Below are 20,351 nucleotides of genomic sequence, written 5' to 3' on the forward strand. Positions count from 1 at the left end.
TTACACACACTATAATGTCCCAAAGTGGCCTGGACACAGTGAAATGTCTCATGGATTCCCAGATCTCAGCTTGCTGTCACTTCAGTTATATATAATTCATTCCATGGTCATATGATGGACAGTCCGGGGTCATGTGATGGAAGTAAAGCTTGTTACAAGGTAGCGCTGTATTACTGTGCTCTATAACTATGTGCACATCTAGAGACCTAAAAATCTTTGCATAACTTTTCAGTAACATTTACTTTCAGATGGCCAATCCCTTTAAGAATGACAGGGCGGTAATTGGCATGCTGCCAATTCCATCAGGTCCTCCATGCTGTGATGTGTTTACATGGTTGCAGAGCGAAGGTGTCCATATAAATGGATGCATAAGGGAGCCAATCACTGACCTCAGAAGGATCGCGCAGATGTGTGCTACTCCATTCCTATGATAGCTATAGGACTGTCAATGAGAAACCGAATGTAAGAGACCCAATATTCATTATACGCTGCGATCGCAGCATTCAGTTGCCTATAACCCTATAACTTGCCATCCATGCTGAAGATATGAAATAAATTGTGTTGCAGGAAAACTTTTCCAAGGGATTATGTGGAGTCCTGTGCAAGTGTACAGCGACTGGATAATCTTTTGGTGTGGAGCCACAGAGCCTCTGCCACATGCACATAATACAGTCTCCGTGTGTAGGGTGAAATGCTGCCTTATAAGCATGCCATAATTTCTTCCTTTTAGGATTTGTTCATGAGTATGAAATCAGAGCCATAAGGAGATACAGAAAAGGCCCTATGCACTTTTACGGATTATTGAAGTTCTATTAGGAGTCTATAAAATACAGCATTGTAACATGGTAGTATGAAGACTACATTTTTATTTAGTTTTTTTTTTTTATTGCAGTATACAAAACAAGGTACAAAAATTAAAAACCTTTGACATTCATATGCCGTAATTTCCAACAAAATGTATTTCTCCCAGAAAATTATTTCAATTACACATGATTTGATATATACACGTTTATCTCTTTTGTATATATTGGCACAACACAAAAAAAAGAAAGAAAAAAAAAAAAGCCAAATTTGTACACATTTACGTACAAAACTTCAAAAATGGGCTGGACAAAATTGTTAGCAGTTTCAATATTAGTTAATCTCCCTGGACATGAACAAAAGAAAAAAAAAATGAAAGGATGCAACGCAGGATAGTCTGGATGGTGGATAAACAGCCTCAATCAAGTTCCAAAGAAATTCAAGCTGTCCTACAGATGCAGGCTGCATCAGTGTCAGTGCAAACTATCCATTGACATTTGAATAAAATAAACACCATGGCCTGAAATCCAAGAGGACCCCACTGGCTGACACAGAGACATAAAAGAGCTGGACTGCAGTTTAAGAACATATATGTAGGCCAAAATCCTTCTGGGAAAACTTCTTGCGGACAGATGAGACCAAGATAAAGCTTTTTGGTAAAGCACATCATTCTATTGTTTGCCAAAAACAGAATGAGGCCTACAAGGAAAAGAACACAGCACCAACAGTCACATATGGTGGAGGTTCAAAGAGGTTTTGGGGTAGCTTTGACTGTGTGCCAGGTATCATGAAATCTAAAGATTATCAAAGGATTTTGGGTCGCAATGTGGGGCCCAGTGCCAGAAAAGTGGATTTGTGTCCTAAGTCACAAGTCTTCCAGCAGGAAAATTACCTCAATCATATTTCAAAAAGCACCAAGAAATGAAAGGAAACAAAAGCTCTTGCTCTTGTAGTTTAATGCAAATGCGGCCTCCCAAAAATGGCCTCCGGCCGGCATGCGCACTCGGCTCTGCTAGTGTCTCACTGGCAGACCCAACTGCGCAGGCGTTGGAGGTGACGCAGGAGGAAGATGACAGAGAAGGGGGAGGATCCAGCCGAAGATAGAGGCATCGCAGGATCATGTTCTCGAGCAGCAGTTGGGACGACCCCATCGTATTTTCAGTGCTGGGGCCCGCCCCCATCGCTGCCAGAGAACTAATTTACATACCAGTAAAAAACAGTATTTCTAAGGAACGGCGCAGCGGAGATCACATCTAAAGGTAAGAGACGAATAGCCTTTCCAAAGGCTATTCCGACGTCTTATCCACAAAAAAAGAGGTTTTAATGGTAGGAATATCTTGCAGACCAGTAGGGGTCTGACCGCTCAGCCCTCCACTGATCAGGAGAATGGAGGACTTTCATCTCCATTCTCATTGGATTAGTGGTCAGGCAGTACATACACCGTTGCATTCATTCCAATGTGTGTGTCATGTAGCTGAAGTATAGTGCTCGTCTATCCCATTGAAATGAATGGAGCGGTCCGTGTGCTGCCCAACCAAAGTCTCCTGTTTGGGGGATCTGAGTGATCGGACTCCTACTGATCTAAAGGTTACCAAATATGGATGGCGGATCACTTGTTCTGTGGGAAAGCGGCTTTAAGAAGCAGTATGAAAAATGTTCTAACAATACTGACTTGGTATATAAATCCACTTACAGTTAGGACCATGAAAACATAATCATTACTTTTACAATAATGTGTCCATTGCTAGAGTGAACAGTCAGTATCAGACTGGTGAATTAAGACATAAAATCTTCATAGCCATCATTTTAATCTCTTGTTCAGAGTCTGTATAGTGATACTTTTGGTTTTCTGCGCTCTCCATTCACAAATGCTCGAATACTCGCACATTCTGCACTTCCAGGCATCTTCTATGTCAACCCCCTGGATGTCCCTTAGACCTTTCCAGTAGGAAAAGTAAAATGTAACTTGCTGCAAAAGTGTCTCTTTCTGAAATGACACTTCATCACATCCTAACAGGGAACCATCTCCCTGATAGCAGTATTCAAGCTTCAGACTGTCAATCATGGGCAAGTCACTATACGTAAGATTCAGACAGGTCAACTCCAACACATCTCTGAATGTGGACACAGTTAGCCCAGACTTCATGGCGTGCTCCTTCACCTGAGGTCCTAATCCTTGTTCTGGTCTCAGCTTCAAGTGCTGCATGAAAACATCAGGCTGAAGCCTGCCGCTTACCATACCATCAAATAGCAGCTTGTAAAGCGACACCTAGAAGACATAGTCATAAGTCTGTCACCATAATACGGAGTTGTACAGAAAATAGGGTTTTATCCTGTAAAGCAAAAAATACCAGACTAAACCATAATAAAACCAACACACAAACTATCAATAATATAAATGCCTTATAAAGTACTTTATATCATTTGTGCCAATGGTGATGGCTGTATATTAATAGAGATCAGTAAGCACACGTTTGACAAATTAAAGTGAAGCCATGTTGGCGGTCACTAACCTGGTGCTTTATTACCGACACCATGACACTTGTGGTTAAAATACTGAGCAACTACTCCATTTATGAAAACCAATACATTAGACTTCAATGTTACGTACTGAGAATAAGACTTTTTAGACTAGTATTGGGTCATTTGTTTAGTAAAGAAGAACCATGTACAAACCATACCACTGAATTGTAGACCATTTACAGACTTTATAGGTGACCTTACCTGGATTTCATGACTCCTCTTCTGACCATATCTTGGTAGTGTTGGGCTAGCACGGGTTTTCAGCTCTCTGAGTTGTAGTTCACCTTTGGAAGAGTATCCCAATTCATCAATCACCCCCACCACGAATAAGCCATCAAGCTCCCCAAAAACTGGAAATTCCCGGATCTTGCCACCTATTGGCAGGAAATGGATAATGGAGAAAGAGAAAAGAATTTGGATACATTACTGCGAGTCCCTAAATCACTGTACTGACAGCAAAAACCTTGTAGTTAATGGTGCAATTTTTTTTTTTTGACTAGTAAAGTGGCAACATACCGTATTAACTTTTCACATCACTCAAGTCCTTAATTGATTCACATGTCCACTCAAGTGGTCTGGGTTGTCTCAAGAAGACTAATCCTGTTTGTATGCCCTGCTAGAACGTATGGACATCATAGAGGGAAGTCCCCACTCAGGACACCCCTATATGAGCCACAAAAGCAAGAAACTCTGTAGCATCACACTTACCAGCAGATTTATGTAAATGGTCACTATATAATATATTTCGCTGCACTGGCTAAATTGTTTGGCTGGCTGTGGCTTCCAAGAGTGTATAAGGGAGCCTTCAGCTGATCATCCAGGGGGTTGCATGGTGAAAGGGAATGCCTTTGGAAACGGTTTTATTTCAATGGCTGTGACACACAGAATAGGAGATGTAGAGCACTACCAAGATAAATCCATCCAGCATTTCCTATTTGTGAAATGTCTGTCAGCAACTGCAACAATGTCTGATGCGTAGCATTTGCTAGGTGTCTTGTGAAGAGTTATTGACTGGCTTCCACCAGCAAAATTTTAGATGCAGCTCTGGGTTAACAGTAATGTTGTGTAGATTATACCTACATCTAGGCTGGAAGATGTCTTCAAAAAGTGAACATAAACTTTACCGCTGGTCCTTTTCTTAAAGAAGACCTTTCATGTCCTCAGGCACATGCGGTTTTATATACCGCTAGAAAGCAGACAGTGCGCTGGATTCAGCGTTCTGACAGCTTAGTGTCATCTCTGGGCGGTAAGAAACATCCCCTCTGATACTACAGAGCTATAGAATATGGGCTATATTCCTCACAGACCAGCTAGACTGTCAAGAACGCCCTTCAGATAGTGGGCAGAGATTGGTACTGAAACTAACGGCACTGATATCTCCAGCTTGGGGTAAATAACCAGAAAGCCGACAGTATATTGAATTCAGCGCACTGTCGACTTTCTAGCAGTATGTAAAACCGCATGTGCCTGAGAACACGAAAGGTCCTCTTTAATTCGTACAGATGGAGACACAATGAAATACAGTACAGTGAGCCATTACTACTAGATGTTCCTGGACTTTACATAGTTCAGAAGTATCTTTTTTTTTTTTTTTTTTTTCATGGATTTTCACATTCATCTGAATTACTCACCAGCTTGCAACACCGGTATCATAGCTAAAATATTCAGACACTTTATTGCCCAGGAGTCTTCTCGAGTCTGTGTGGTCACAGATACAATATCATGAACTTCTAGCTCTGAAGAGAAAAAAAAAAACTATGAGAAAAGAGGTGATATTTAACACGGTATTACATCAACAGCTACTGTGAAGTCCAATAAAAGACTCCAGGAAGTAAATCAGCAAGTTTTTTTTTTTTCCACCAAACTTAACAGTGTATGGTGTTGTACACAGAAACCAATCTAAAGTGGCTTTTTTCATAAATTTATACTGTCTACATCTGGGCTTGAAAGCTGAAACAGAGCAGAGCCTTCAGAGCAGAGTATTCACAGGCAATCTGTGGGGCAGCTGTATCCAAAAACTACAGAACACTGGATAATATCAGAAGAAAGGGCATTAATATGTTGTGGATTTCACATAAGAAAATTTTTCAGCAAAATAGCATTGTTTTTCTGCACCTTGTTGAGGAAATCCGATTTATCCACTTTGCTGACACTGTAGATTTTCCATGCACAATTTCATAGCACAAAAAACACAGCTTATGCCCAACATGCGAACATCTAAATACCCCAAAATAAGTGTCATTTAATACAGGGGTCATTGAGCCAACCACAGTGTAAAGTCTTTTAAATCAATTCCTAACATCTGCTGTACATGGATGTCAAAAGTCAGGATTTCGAAAATGGTGCAGGAAAGAGATGACTATATTCTCATTATCAGTCTTTAAAGGAGCCTGTCGCCGGAACCCATCATCATATCAATCCAGCCCAGATTCAGGTTAGGGTCACCTGAATCAAACGGTGTTTTGCCCTTATAAATCGGTGCCTCCTTTGCCAAGATATCACGGTTTTGTCAATGTGCAAATAATCTCTTTGAATCAATGGGGATGCTGTTACTTACATTCTTGGAGCAATGGAAACGCCCTTGCTGTTCCAAAGAGCTCATTTGCATATTGACAGAAATAGTGCTCTCTAGCCAATAAGACACATGGATTCAATAAAACACTGTTTGATTCAGATGACTCTAACCTATCCATGTATATGATTGGGTTGATATGCTGGGTTCTGGTGATAGATTCCCTTTAAAGAGGCCCTATCAGCAAAATCATGCTGATAGAGCCCCACATATGCGTGAATAGCCTTTTAAAAGGCTATTCAGGCACCGTAAATGTTATATTAAACTACCCCCCCGTTTTAAAATAATAACCTAAAAAAGAATGTGCTCTACTTACAGATCGTGCACGCTGGGCGGGCATTCAGGGTGTGTCTTCATCTTCATCCCCGCCTCTTCTTCCTCCGATGTCCTCTGGTCCCGTCTTCCTCCAGCGCTCGCGAACGGACAGTGATAGCCTGGGCGCCTGCGCAGTAGCCGTAGTAGAAGCCGCATGCTACTGCGCATGCGCCCAGGCAGTTTTTTAATATCAGTGTCCGCGAGCGAGCGCTGGAAGAAGACGGGACCGGAGGAAGAAGAGGCAGGGATGAAGATGAAGACACACCCTGAATGCCCGCCCAGCGTGCACGATCCGTAAGTAGAGCACATTCTTTTTTAGGTTATTTTTTTAAAACGGTGTGTGTGTGTGTGTGTGTGGGGGGGTAGTTTATATGCATATGCTTTGTGACAAACACTAATGGCAGCCTAAAGAGCTTGTTGCCAGCATTTCTACAGACTCTAAATGGGAATTAAAGAGGACCTTTCATGAGTTGGGGCACATGCGGTTTTATATACCGCTAGAAAGTCGACAGTGCGCTGAATTCAGCACACTGTCTGCTTTCCCGATCTGTGCCCCAGGTGAAGAGCTATCAGTCCCGGTACCGTAGCTCTTTACAGTCAAAAGGGCGTTCCTGACAGTCAGTCAGGAACGTCCTTCTCCACAGCAGCGCCTATCGCGCTGTACAGTGTGAGCAGGGAGGAACACCCCCTGCCCTCCTGATAATACTCTTCCACAGAGGGGAGTCCTGTAATGTATGAGGGCATAGAAATAAAAAAGCAGATTTTAATGGGAAGAATAAAAAAATCAGTAAGCAATGCTCTGTAAGTGCATTCTATAAGGGCCTCCTGGAATACATCTATAATGTGCTCTTTCATAGTGATAGAACAGATCAGCTCATAAGTGTTTCAACTGGAATAATCCATACACAGTAAATAAAGTATCTAAAGATCAAAGACATGACTGTGCTAACCTCTGGCCAAATGTATGCTAGATCCTTCGCTCATGGCAGCTGATTTCTCTGGCTCTGCTAGTATTGGCTGCTCCATTTTATACACCATCTGCTGTTCACACCAAAGCTGGGCACAAATGTTCGTCACAGTCACATATTTCAGGAAATACTTCTCCAGTGGAGTTTCCACTTCTGTTTTCCTTTTTCTTTGCAGGAAGTCTCTTGATATGTTCTTTCCTGTCCCATCTTGATAGAGACCATTGTTAGTTTCTGTACGTACATCACTTAAAAAAATGAAGAAAGACAAATTGGAAAAACAGATTCCTCACCATGTTTAAAATCAATCTATTACCATACATCTATATGTGTAACTAATATATATATCTAGGGAAAAAATTTTAAAGGGGTAACTAAACTTTCGGAAAACTTCTGATTTCTGGAAGTATTTGTGTCATTAATAAATTTTGTAATATATTTTATTAACAAATTTTGGATCCTTTCTGTGAAATCCTGCATTTTTTAACTCTTTCCCTTGTTTTGTATTGAGAGCTGCTCCTGCCTCTCATTGAGTATTACTGTGTATGGGAGTAGGGGGCTGTAACACGTGGAGAAACTGAGGGGAGGAGGGCGACTTCACACCGTTATATCTCAGACAATATAAAACGTAAATGCTCCTTGGCCAAGAGATATACCTTGGTCTTGGTTCAGTGTGTGTTCTCAGCAGGGAGATAAGCTGCTAATATACCGCCCTGTGTGAGCATCCACAATCCATCCCCCACCCTCAAAACCTGTCAACAGGGGGAAAGTCAAAACCCCATACAAAGATAGTTGGCCAATCCAAATACCGTATTTTTCGGACCATAAGACGCACTAAGGTTTTAGAGGAGGAAAATAGGGAAAAAAAATTTTAAGGAAAAAAAAATTGGTGAAATATTTAATAACCTAATAATATAATATTTCACCAATGTAAATAGAACCGGGGGCTTTCGGACACAGGGATACCAAATGTGTATGTGTTTCACAGTAATGTTTTTGTTTTACATGTATTCTAGGGATATGGGGGTGATTTGAACATATCTATCTAATCTATCTATCTATCTATCTCTGTCTGTCTGTCTGTCTATCTATCTATTCAATCTATCTATCTATCTATCTATCTATCTATCTATCTATCTATCTATCTATCTATCTATCTAATCTCATCCATGGATGGAAAGAGACACCCTGCAGTGGTGTGAAGGAGGTGTGGTTTTCTAAGCAAACTTGAAACCACGCCTCTTTCACCCGTCTGGCTCGTCCCTCCTTCACTGCCTCTCAGATCTGGCTCTTGCAATGATGCCACACAGGCAGGGAAGTAGGGGCGGGCCAGACGGGTGAAGGAGGCGTGGTTTCAAGCTTGCCGAGAAAACCACGCCTCCTCCTCCCGTTTGGCCCGCCCCTCCTTCCCTGTCTGTGTGGCATCATTGCAGGAGCCAGATCTGAGAGGCAGTGAAGGAGGGACAAGCCAGACGGGTGAAAGAGGCGTGGTTTTCTCGGCAAGCTTGAAACCACGCTTCCTTCACCTGTCTGGCCCGCCCTTACTTCCCTGCCTCTCATATCTCGCTCCTGCAAACACGCGACACAGACAGGGAAGGAGGGGCAGAGCAGGCAGGCACAGCACCGCTCTCCTTTTGATTCTCATAGACAGGACACAGACGCTGCATTCAGACTATAAGACGCACACACATTTTCCTCCCATATTGGGAGGAAAAAAAGTGCGTCTTATAGTCCGAAAAATACGGTAAATCAGCAAGTTCGACTGATATTCATGTAATGTGTACAGGTAGCTTTAGCGGTGGTTCACTGTAGAGGACAATATATCTTTTAGGACTGGTAAGTGTCATCCTGATTTCCATGATAAAATAGTATAGTCATACACAGATTGCAGACTGCTCGTTCCATCTTCTGGTTGCTTATTTTTTTCCACTGGTAAAGAACTACCTCCTGTAAATAAGAGAGAAGATACTAAATATATCATCATCTATAGTACTTTAGAATAAAACAAGCAGTTTTCCATAACTTCGGGCGGGTTCTCACCAGCACCCGGTCTCCGCTTTGCAGGTTTCTGTTTACTGCCCGGGAAACTGGACAGGAGACGGAAACCCAGCAGTCAGTTTTTAAACCCATTCACTTGAATGGGTTTGCAAAGTGTCTGCCCGTGAGAATCTTGTGCCTCTCTGCGGCGAAACTGCTTTTTTCAACCGGACACAAAGTCAGACATGCAGGACTTTGGGTCCAGTTACAAAAAAAAAAACGGTTTGCGGCAGAGAGGCACAAGACACACGCAGGTGAATGGGTTTGAAAACTGACTGCCGGGTTTCCGTCTACTGTCCAGTTTTTCGGGCAGAAGATGGAAACCTGCAAAGCGGAGACTGGGCGCAGGTGTGAACCCGCTATTCTCTGTACAGCTTCTCTGTTATGATTTCTACAAGTCATAGGCCCACAGCCTGAGGCTGCACTGCTGTTGTCTATAGTGATTATAGCACATATCTTAATCAATAAACAAGATATTAATGAAGTCAGTCAGGTGACGTTCACATCTGCGTTGGAGGAGTCTCTCACAGAGACTCCAAAAATCAGCAGAGGAAAAAGTCTTGAATGTAGGACTCTTTTCTCCACCGCTTTCAGTTTAAAGAAGACCTTTCATGTCCTCCTGCGCATGTGGTTTTATATACCAGTGGAAAGCTAACAGTGCGCTGAATTTGATGCATTGTGGGCTTTCCCAGTATGTACCCCAGTGGAGGAGATTTCAGTCTTGTTAGTGTCAGCACCAATATCTCCCCACTGTCAGGAGGGCGTTCCTCATAGCTCTGCATCATCACCTACACCGAGATACTTCACAAACCCCTGTCTGACAGATGTAGCAACTGATCAGGAGATTGCTGCATGGGAAATCTATAGGGTTCTGCAGAGAAACTGACCTGTGGTCAGTAAAAGGAAATCTACGGACATCCATAAACAAAATGTAAAAGTAAAAGTGTACCCCAGACTTAAAGGGATTCTACCATTAAAATCAATTTTTTTTCTCGTTGACACATAGGAATAGCCATAAGAAATACTATTCTTCTCCTACCTTTAGGTGTCTTCTCCACACCACTGTTGGGTATAAATACCGCTTTTCGTCGGTATGCAAATGAGTTCTCTCAAAGTACTGGAGGCGGGCCCCAGCACTCAAACAGCACTGGGGGCATCCCCAATGCTGCCAGAGAACTCTCCAGGGCCGCCTCCATCTTCTTCAGGAACAGCCTCTTCACGCGTCTTCTTCTGGCGCGGGCGGTCAAACTTCTAGACCTCGGGCAGAGCTGACTGCGCATGCCTGCAGCCACAAGAAGGATGGCCGCTTACACAGTAGGTAACAGCCATTTTCTTGTGGCCTGTGGGCATGTGCAGTCGGCTCTGCCCTAGGCCCGAAGCCTACAAGTTTGAAGCCAACCCCTGGAAGAAGACTCGTTCCTGAAGAAGATGGAGGCGGCGCTGGAGAGTTCTCTCGCAGCATTGGGGACGCCCCCAGTGCTGTGAGAGAACTCATTTGCATACCGAAGGGTGGCGCGGAGAAGACATCTAAAGGTAGGAGAAGAATAGCCTTTCTTAAGGTTATTCCTATGGGTCAACAAGAAAACATTCGATTTTAATGGTAGAATGACCTTTAATCCAGTCCCCCAATGTCTCCAGGCTCTTAGTAATTCGGGTGCATTCCTGGTGCCAGAACAGAATTGTGTGTAAATCCTAAATTGAGGTAAATCTGCTATACAGTGGAGGGCAGCTTGCTAGTATATGTTACAGTATATCTGTCCCTTTGTTCTGGTGATTAGCAGGGTCACCATGGTCAGACAGTGGACCTATACCATACATGTCACCAATATGTGTGACGAGACCAGGGGCTGAGGCCACCTCCATGTACTATATGTAGTCATACATTTCATAGCAAGAGAGGAGCACGTGACATAATAGACCGGTCACAGGACAAAGCTGCAAGTCCGGGCAGAGCTCGGCGGGAGATCTGGCCCTGCCCCCTCCCGTGACGTCACTCACCGGTTTCGGCTGCGTCCTGAAGCTGCAGGAGCTCGGAGTCACTGATGTCAGAGAAGGAGTCTTCATCTTCCCTCTTCTCCTCACATGGCGGCCGGTCAGCTGCAGCGTCCTCCTCAGTCACCTGGGATGGTGTGCACTTACCCGGGCTACTCATCATGAAGCGCTCCCTCCTACACTGAAGGAGCTACAACCTGGGTGACGTCATGTGGGCGTACCCGGAGTCACGTGATGTAAACATCCCCCCAGATGTGGAACAAGAGCCCTGATGTGATAACAGTCATGTGTCCTGAATATAATGCAAGGCTTCAGTGTAACCCCTTCATGTCTGACTTAGTGATAACAATGCAATGCAATCTGTACAGGCTTATAAGCAGCAATATCATATCTATAGCCTATTATAGCGAATAATTATAATAATGTTACATATTCTGCAGCATATTACATGAACAGACAGTGTCTGACAATGCAATGCAACAATGAATTACCGTATCAAACAATAGGAGTGAGGGTCCTGCTCACAAGAGCTTACAATCTATGTGCAAATAGGGAAACACAAGAGGTCAGAGGGCTTCTTTGGTACAATGGTCCAGTCAACTTTTAATATATAACTGAAGCTGTGTGAGCCAGTCACAAGCTGGTATCTGAATATACAGAGACTTAGGGTAACTTCTATAAGGAGGGGACAGGATCTGAGGAATAGAGGAGGAAGGATAGCTTAGGCTAAGAAATGTTAGTGTAGTGTGCGAAGGAGTAGAACAATGTCATCAGGTCGTGTGATTTGCCCGACTATACAGATGTTATTTTAGGGCATGTTTGACGCAGCTGTAGTTGGGCATTGATCGGATTGTCCAGTGTAAAGCGCTCCAGAGCACTACTGCATCTTGAGAAAAGTCTTGTATGTAGAAGTGGGATGTTCGGATAACAGAGGATGCAAGTCTAAGGTCATTGTCAGACTGGAGAGGACAATTAGGGCGGTAGACAGTGATGAGAGAGTGGATATGGAGGGGTGGGGGTGCAGTGCTATAGATGGATTTGTGGGTTAAAGTGATAATTTTATATTGTATTCTGTGATGGATGGGCAACCAGAGCAGCGACTGGCACAAGGTAGATGTGTCAGTGTACCATCCATTTTAACAGAAAGATAAGTCTGACAGCTGCATTCAGGACAGATTGTAAAGGGGAGAGTTTAATAAGAGGAAGCCCAATTTGAAGAGAATTGTAATAGCAAAGACGAGAGAGAATCAGAGTGACAATGAGGGTTTGTTTATGTCTCCACAGTGAGGAAAGGACAAATTCTACAGATGCTTTTGAGATGTAGGTGACAAGGGCGTGGTATTTTCTGAATATGTGAAGTGACGGAGAGATCCGAATCAAGTATAACCCTGATACAGTGCGCATACTGCCACGTTGTGTTCATTTTTCACTTTGTTAGTCTGAGGCTCCGCGGTGAGGAAAAGGTAATTCTTTTGTTGTTGCAAATTTTGCTGTGTTTTTTTTTGCCAAGCACCGTCAATTTCAGTAATGTGAAAGGTGATTCATTGATGATTGGGGTCCTCCATAAGGGAATTAAGAGCCCATAACACCTCTCCCCTAAATACCGAGACGCTTGGCTTCCTCCTTGGAATACCAATGACATTTCGAGGTAAGGGGTAAGGTAAGCCAGATGGGTGATGAATAACTAGGTCAATTGGTTGCTGGCCACAGGGAATACCAATAATTGAGGTTCCAGAGCATCACTCTATTCATCATCACTGAGGGTTGTAATATATTCTGACCACTTGGTGAGTGGTTGAGGAGGATGAGACCCAAGGCAACTAGATATCATCAACATATACCATAAATATGACAGGTATTTGTGACTGGACAGGTGACACAAAGGCTTCTATGAAAAAACTGGACCTGATCTGTACAATGGGATGGTCATGGAACTGGAGGTTTAAGGGTTTGTCTCAAAAAGACAGAAGACTGTTCCTGTTTAGCTGCAGATATCTATAGAAGGCCTGGTGTGGTAAGTCACATTTATTCTGTAGTTTGAAGAATAACCAGCTGTTAAATGGCTCTTTCTCCAATACCCTTCTGAGGGAGCCTTCACACGGAGTAAACGCGCGTGTATTTTTGAAAAATACACATGTAAAAATACACGTGTCAAAATAAGACTCCCATTGACTTCAGTGCCACTGGATGTTGTTTCAGGGTTGGCCTACCGCTTAGTTCCAGTGAAAGGATAGTTTTATGATTCCAACTTTGTGGGAACAGTTTGGGATAGACCCTGTTCTGCTGTCTTGCTCCAGTATGACTGTGCCCCAGTGCACAAAGCAAGGTCCGTTAAAAAAAAAAGGTTCGGTAAGTTTGGTGTAGAAGAACTTGACAATGGATATTTATTTAAACCTACCCCAGTGACTTAAAAATGAATTACATGTGTTTTGCGATATTGTCGGTTTATTTTCATCAGTGGGGGTCCAACTTTCAGCACACGTACAGGTTAGCTCTTTGAAGGGGTCACATCGCTTGAGTTTTGTGACCTCGGTGCTGTCTACCTACACACTGTCTATACTAAGTAGTGGCAGATTATGGGTGAGGGTGCTGAGAAAAAGTAGAAAAGCAACAGCTGATAGAAACAAGGCAAGGTTCTATTTGCAGGTCAAGTCATGTAATGCTTCACAGCAGGCCTAGCATGCTAAGAACCTTATTGCTCAGGTGCCATGCAGAGGTTTGACCATACTTATAGAGGGGAGGACCAGAAGGGACTAGCTGGGGACAGAATTGTTGTTGGTTCTCTAAAAGATTGAGAGATCTCGCCAAGAAGAGGTTTCCAGGCGAAAGCAGGGTGAAGTGCAGTGACGGGAGTGTGTCAGGCAGTATCATTAGGAGGAACTGGCCCTCAGATACATTATAGCATACGTGACCGTGTTTGCATGATGCATTCTCATGTTCTGACCATATGCATGATCAACATGCTTGATACAAACAAGTAGCGCTGTCCTTTTCACATAACTCAATATTAGCACCATGCATCATGTCTTCTGTTCTCTCTGGAGCTCCTTACAATGCGATCTATATAGGGTGTCTTTACTTCTAGTAAGAAGTGATATTGGTTTTCGTCTAAGTTGCCTTTTCATGAAACTATTCTTGTTTCAATTTGTTATGGAAGGAAGAGTAGAATTGGGACATTTAATATAATTCATGGCTCTGCATAAATATGAGGCGGCGGTACAGATGGTACTTGGGATTTAATACATCTGCTTTTTAGCATAAACGTACCTATGTTAAAGTCGTGCATGAATTAGCATGAGATTATAGCGTCTATCAGGTTACCTACCATCATGATGGATGGAGTCTGCTGAAATTGTAGAGTCATCTTGTATTGTACCCAAAGTGATGATTCAGCAGAGGCGACCAGGGGTGTGTACAGGATTAGAGATGAGCGAGTAGTATTTGATCGAGTAGGTATTCAATCGAATAGTCGAATATTGAAGTCTACTCAAATCGAATTTCGAATTTTCAAATATTTCACTACTCGCTCATCTCTACTGTATACGTTTTTTTTTTTTTTTTAATGCCTCCGTTGTCCTAGTTCCTGTCCCACCTCCCCTGCATAGTTATTGGTGTAAAAAAAAGCGCCAGGGAAGGTGGGAGGGGATTGAATCTTTACTGCGTTTACCGCGTGGTATTCGACCGAGTACAAGTATTTAGAATACTGTAGTATTGATCGAATATCTACTCGATCGAATACTACTCGCTCATCTCTATACAAGATTGTACTGGACACTTCACTGTCAGACTGCATGATGTTATACTGGTACTTTATAGGGGCATGCCATAAGAGTCCCATAATGAACTAGAGGGGTCCTGATTCCATTTTTAGAGGAGAGAGAGCCATTTTATATTCTATAACTGCTCCACTGATCAATGGAAACAACAATCTAGTGAAATTATATTCTAAACAAAGATTAGCGAATCAGAGATTTGCCTTTTCAGCATTTGGACAATGGGACGATTTCCTGTTATGTAGCTATAATTGCCGTCTAAAAGATTATTGAGGTAGAAATAAAGAACTATATTGCCCTAATAAGCCTAGCACCCCTAGCTAGAGACATATCAACCATGTACCCAAAAAACTACAGTTTATCTCTATCTTAGAAGTTCTCCTCCGGCCACATATGACACTTCTATTTTGACTGGGGCAAGAGAAACTTGGTCGTATCATGCTCTGCCTCCTCCTGTGCCGCACTAGGTTCAGTGTATATCACAGATGTGACCTTCCTTACCTTTTCTGTTTGCTCAAGATATCCCAAGATGAGTAGCACAAGATGACCAGCATTGAAAAAGAAAAATGTTTGCATTATTCTGTAATGGACTTCGTAATGCAAACGTTTTATCAGAGCTGGTCAGTTCACACCACTGAAGCCAAGAAGAAGGGTAAGGAAACATCTGTATAATCATTGGTAATTCATAAGCTATGAATGTGTCATATGGACATTTGCAAGAAAAAGTATGTGAACCCTTTGGAATCACCTGTATTTCTCCATTTGATAGCTAATAAAGTATAGTTTGGTTGTTATCTACATCACAATTAGAAGACAAACACAATCTAACTAACCTATTAACAACAAGCAGTGTCTATTATCGAGCACATTTAGAAAACATTCACAATACAGAGAGAAAGTAAGTCAGCCCTTGAATCTAATAACCCGTAGGAGCAGCTATCTTAGTGTCACATCTCAATTGTTTGGTCCTGTCAGGGAACGTGAAATGCAGAGTGGTATCATTTGCAAAAAAAAAAAAAGAGGGGGGGGGGTGTCATCTTTAAATGAGTGTATATCCAGTTCTATACGACCTAGAAAATTGTTCTTGTATCACATGAAACTGAGATTATTTGTCAAGACTGCTACATATAAGAAAAATCACATTCCCAACTGTATTTTTAACTAGTTATATCTCAATTTATTTTACAGGTATTGCTGCATTTCTAGGCTGTATATAACCAGAGATATAGTCATTTGAATTAAAGGGGTATTCCCATAAAGATAACAATTTTTAAATTGTAGATAATTAAAAGTTAAACATTTTTGAAACTATAAGTAATTAAACATTTTGCAGAGTTTTAAAGATTTTCTCTAAATATCTTGTGGTCACAGTCTGTTGTCTTGATCTGTGGCCATGGATATGACCATAAATGCAGAACCTTTCTAAGGTCAGAGAATCAACTATGATTTCCTTATTGTGGCCGGGATATCTTCTGATACATGTAGTGTCCCTGCCTGATAACCCAACTACAATAAGAAAATCATAGCTGGGTTCTGGACAAGTCCCAGACCATAGAAAGTTTCTGCATTTGTGGTCATATCCATTGGCAACCGATCAAGATCACAGACTGTCACCATTAAGATAGTTGGAGAAAATCTTTAAAACTTTGCAGAATTTTTAACTACTTATATTTGCAAATATGTTTAACTTTTAATTCCTAAACTGTCATGCTCAAGTGTCACATGATGGTTGAGGTGAACTTCTGGGTGTTGGTTTTTATCGTTAGCACCATACATTGCACCAACTTGCGCCCAGTACGCAGGCAGCAGCATTAGGGGCTGGATGGTGAAGCAGGAAGTTATCAGAGATGAAACTAGGACATACTGCCAAAAACATTGGGATATCCCTCAAAATATAAGACTGTTAGGCTGAGTCCAGTTTAACATATAATATTATATTAATGGACAATTAACAATCTCTGAATAGGTAATATTTATGGTGCATTTGGTGCATTTTACCAATGTCTTGTCCATTGACCCATAGTTGTACTCAGCTGGCAGTATATTACACTGGGATATTGCCAGTTCTGCAAATTCATGCATACAGCAATCACAAATAATGAAATACTGTTGGTCAAAAGCAAAACAAGAGAAAGGTAATGTAACCCAGTCAATGTGGATGTTCACAGTTTTCCCTCTATTTATACCGCCATACAATGCCTACTTAGTACACTAAAACAGTGCTCAATTAATACTTTTCAGTCGATTATTCATCAAATAATGTCTCTATTTAGTGTCCAATTATCCTGCCAGTGCACATTTCATGCCACTATCTGCTGTACAATTAGTGCCGCTGTGTAGGTGTCAATTAATCTGGCTGAACGCAGCACAATTAATACCGCCAACTATATACAATTTATGTCCCCCAATTAGTGCCGCCATTACATCCCAGTACATGTCATGCCACCACCAACCCTTATTGACAGTACAATTAAAGTGCAATGATTCTACAGGCAATAATAGAAATATCAGAATAGGGGTACACTGACAAATTTGCCGCTCATGTGCATGACATTTCCTTTTGAAGTCAATGTGAAGAGACGGAAACACTTCAGCTTTGTCTGTCACTGCCCATTCATGCAGTTAAAAAATGTCAGTGGATCAAGCTTTGCATTGGAAAGGTAGAAAACCAGTGAATGAGGTGTAATATAGGTGACATAAAATGCATGGAAATGAGACCATACTGGGAATTTGCTGACATATTTTATATCCCTATTTTTGTCTATATCGTGAGCTCTTTGGAGCAATGAGGTTGTGGCTGTTGCTTCATAGAGTTAATAAAAACAGGAATATTTCAGGAATGGAGGCAGCGGTTCACAAGGGAAAATCGGTGTGTGATTCGGGTGACCCTAACCTATCTATTTGTGGGAGTGCGTTGATATGTGGAGTTCTGGAAACTAATTCCCTTTAATCTGTGTGGCATTCAGGCTGGTAAAGCTGTTCAATGCAATGGCTAAAGCGACCTTAGGCCGGAATCACAAAGGGTGTTTTGGTCCGGAACCTGAGGCAGAGGCTGCCTTAGGTTCTGGACCAAAATACGGGTAGCTGCGACTGGATGCTGGTGCAGTGCACCGGTATCCAGTCGCGCATTCCGTTCCGGATTAGGCCCAAATGAATGGGCCTAGTCGGGAGGCAGTGTCTTCAGACGGATGTCGCGAGGTGAATCCGCCTGAAAGAATGAGCATGCCGCTTCTTTTTCCGGGAGCCGGAACAAACAGCTCCCAGAAAAAAGAACTGACTGGCTCCCATTGATTTCAATGGGAGCCGTCTTTCTGGTCAGGATTTTGAGGTGGATACGGCCTCAAAATCCTGACCAGAAAACCCAGTGTGAACTTACCCTTGGGTTATGTGTATAAACACCACTATTGATGCTAGCCAGAGAATAGTCAATGCCAGAATTGTTAAAGGACTTTAGGGTATGACATACTCCTTAAAGGGGTGGGCTTTAAAAAGGGGTGTGGTCATGCATGAAAACTCCCAGATGTCTATAAACCTGTTGCATTATTAGACTATCTAGGTTGACTTTAAACCTCCTATTAGTTGGTTTACTTTATTCCAGAAAGCTGAGCCAAAATATTGTTGCACAATGTACGCCATACTGACGCCTCTTTCCTGCAGAACCCTGCCACTTTTTGTAAGTCATTAAAAGGTCTAAAAAGTTTCTAAATGTGACATAAGACATGTTAGACAGTAATTTTGGCACACGTTACATACACTGCTTTTGCATTTCACTCACTAAATCTCCCTGTATGTTCTCAATATGTTTGTTAGGGGCGATTCACAATTGCGCCCGATGTTCGGTGTGTGCATTCCGTCGAAACAGGACAGGGGACAGAAACCCGGCGGTCAGCTTTAAAAGCCATGGATTTGTATGGGTGACCGCCGGTGTCTGTCTACGGCCTCTCCGTGGGGAAACCGTTTTTCTTAGCCAAACACAAATTCCTGCATGCCCGACTTTGTGTCCGGCTAAAGAAAAGTTTCCCCATGAAGAGGCCGCAAGCGGTCACCTTCACAAACCCATTCAAGTGAATGGGTTTTAAAGCTGACTGCCAAATTTCCATCCTCTGTCCAGTTTCTCCAGGGCTGAAGATGGAAACCCGACGGAACACACAAACCGGACACTGGGTGCAAGTGTGAACGAAGCATCAAACTGAAAAAAATCCTACTAACAGATTAATTTAGAATATAAATTGTGAGCGCCGCGTGGACAGGGACCAATGTGTGTAATGACAATCTCTGTGCAGCACTATGGTATTGGTTAGGGCTATGTAATGAAAAGTAGTTGTCATTTTTTTGTGTTTTCACCTATGGGTCTCCATTTCTATACCAACCAGGACCAGTATGAGTTGAACAAATAATATACCCATATCTATAAACAGTATAATTTCCAAATTATAAAGAACAGTAATATAAGATTTTATTTTTAAAGTTTTCCCAAATTTGCCCAGTTTTATGTTAATGCTTTGCAGTTTTATAAAATGCCATTAGAGGGCAGTGCTGGATATGAGGTGTTTCTTCTACTTTAAAAAAGAATCCTGTTATAATATGTAAGGGAGCATTCACACTACCGTCGGTGTCCGACAGGTAGTGTCCGCTCCTAGTGTCTGCTCAAAATCTGGCACGGACATTAGGAGCGGACACTAGCTGTGTCTGTGACACCTGTCATTTATTTAAATAGCGATCGGGTGCGTTCTTTTGCACTCCGTGCCCTTCCTTCACTGTCCGCATGTAAAGATATCCGACTTTTCAAGCGCACAGAAAAACCCTACATGTCGGAATTTCCGTTTTCCCCTTTATGCTTATTCACTTCAGGGTCCATTCACACGGAGGAAAAAGGAACCCATTGAAGTCAATGGAAGGCTTTTTTTTCAGCGCTGAAATTCCACACCAATTCCTCACCATTTTACTCCCTGTGAATGGACCCCCAGGCTGCTTTTTTGTTGCAGATTTTGCTGTGGATTTTTGAGCCAAAGTCAGGAGTGGATTGAGCATAGAGTTTGTTAGGTTCACACCTGCCCTGGGGTTTACGTTCTTTGGGTCGGCTTGGGACCTGAAAAACGGCAACGCAATCAGCTTAAAAGGTTACCTGCGGAAACCCGCAAACTTCATAGACTATAATGGGGTCTGCCGTATTTCCACCTGCAAAATGGATTCAAGCACTGATGTAAATTCAGCCATAGAAATATGAGGCTCCGTTCCCAAGGAGTAATGCACCGCTCATTTAGACACGTAAACACTAGAGATGAGCGAACACTAAAATGTTCGAGGTTCGAAATTCGATTCGAACAGCCGCTCACTGTTCGAGTGTTCGAATGGGTTTCGAACCCCATTATA

General features: G+C 42.3%; 1 protein-coding gene across 1 annotated transcript; it reads right to left on the reverse strand.

Moving 5' to 3' along the window:
* Positions 1 to 2,542: 2,542 nt before the first annotated feature.
* EXO5 (exonuclease 5) lies at positions 2,543 to 11,392 on the reverse strand. The gene is made up of 6 exons (XM_075262645.1): positions 11,212 to 11,392; positions 9,057 to 9,123; positions 7,162 to 7,424; positions 4,956 to 5,060; positions 3,526 to 3,698; positions 2,543 to 3,070 (listed from the first exon to the last, which is right to left on the reverse strand). Exons 1-6 carry the CDS (start codon positions 11,366 to 11,368, stop codon positions 2,603 to 2,605), a joined length of 1,233 nt encoding a protein of 410 aa, XP_075118746.1. The 5' UTR covers positions 11,369 to 11,392; the 3' UTR covers positions 2,543 to 2,602.
* Positions 11,393 to 20,351: the final 8,959 nt, after the last annotated feature.

The sequence above is a fragment of the Leptodactylus fuscus genome, chromosome 2 (assembly GCF_031893055.1).
Source record: "Leptodactylus fuscus isolate aLepFus1 chromosome 2, aLepFus1.hap2, whole genome shotgun sequence".
NCBI classification, from domain to species: Eukaryota; Metazoa; Chordata; class Amphibia; order Anura; family Leptodactylidae; genus Leptodactylus; species Leptodactylus fuscus.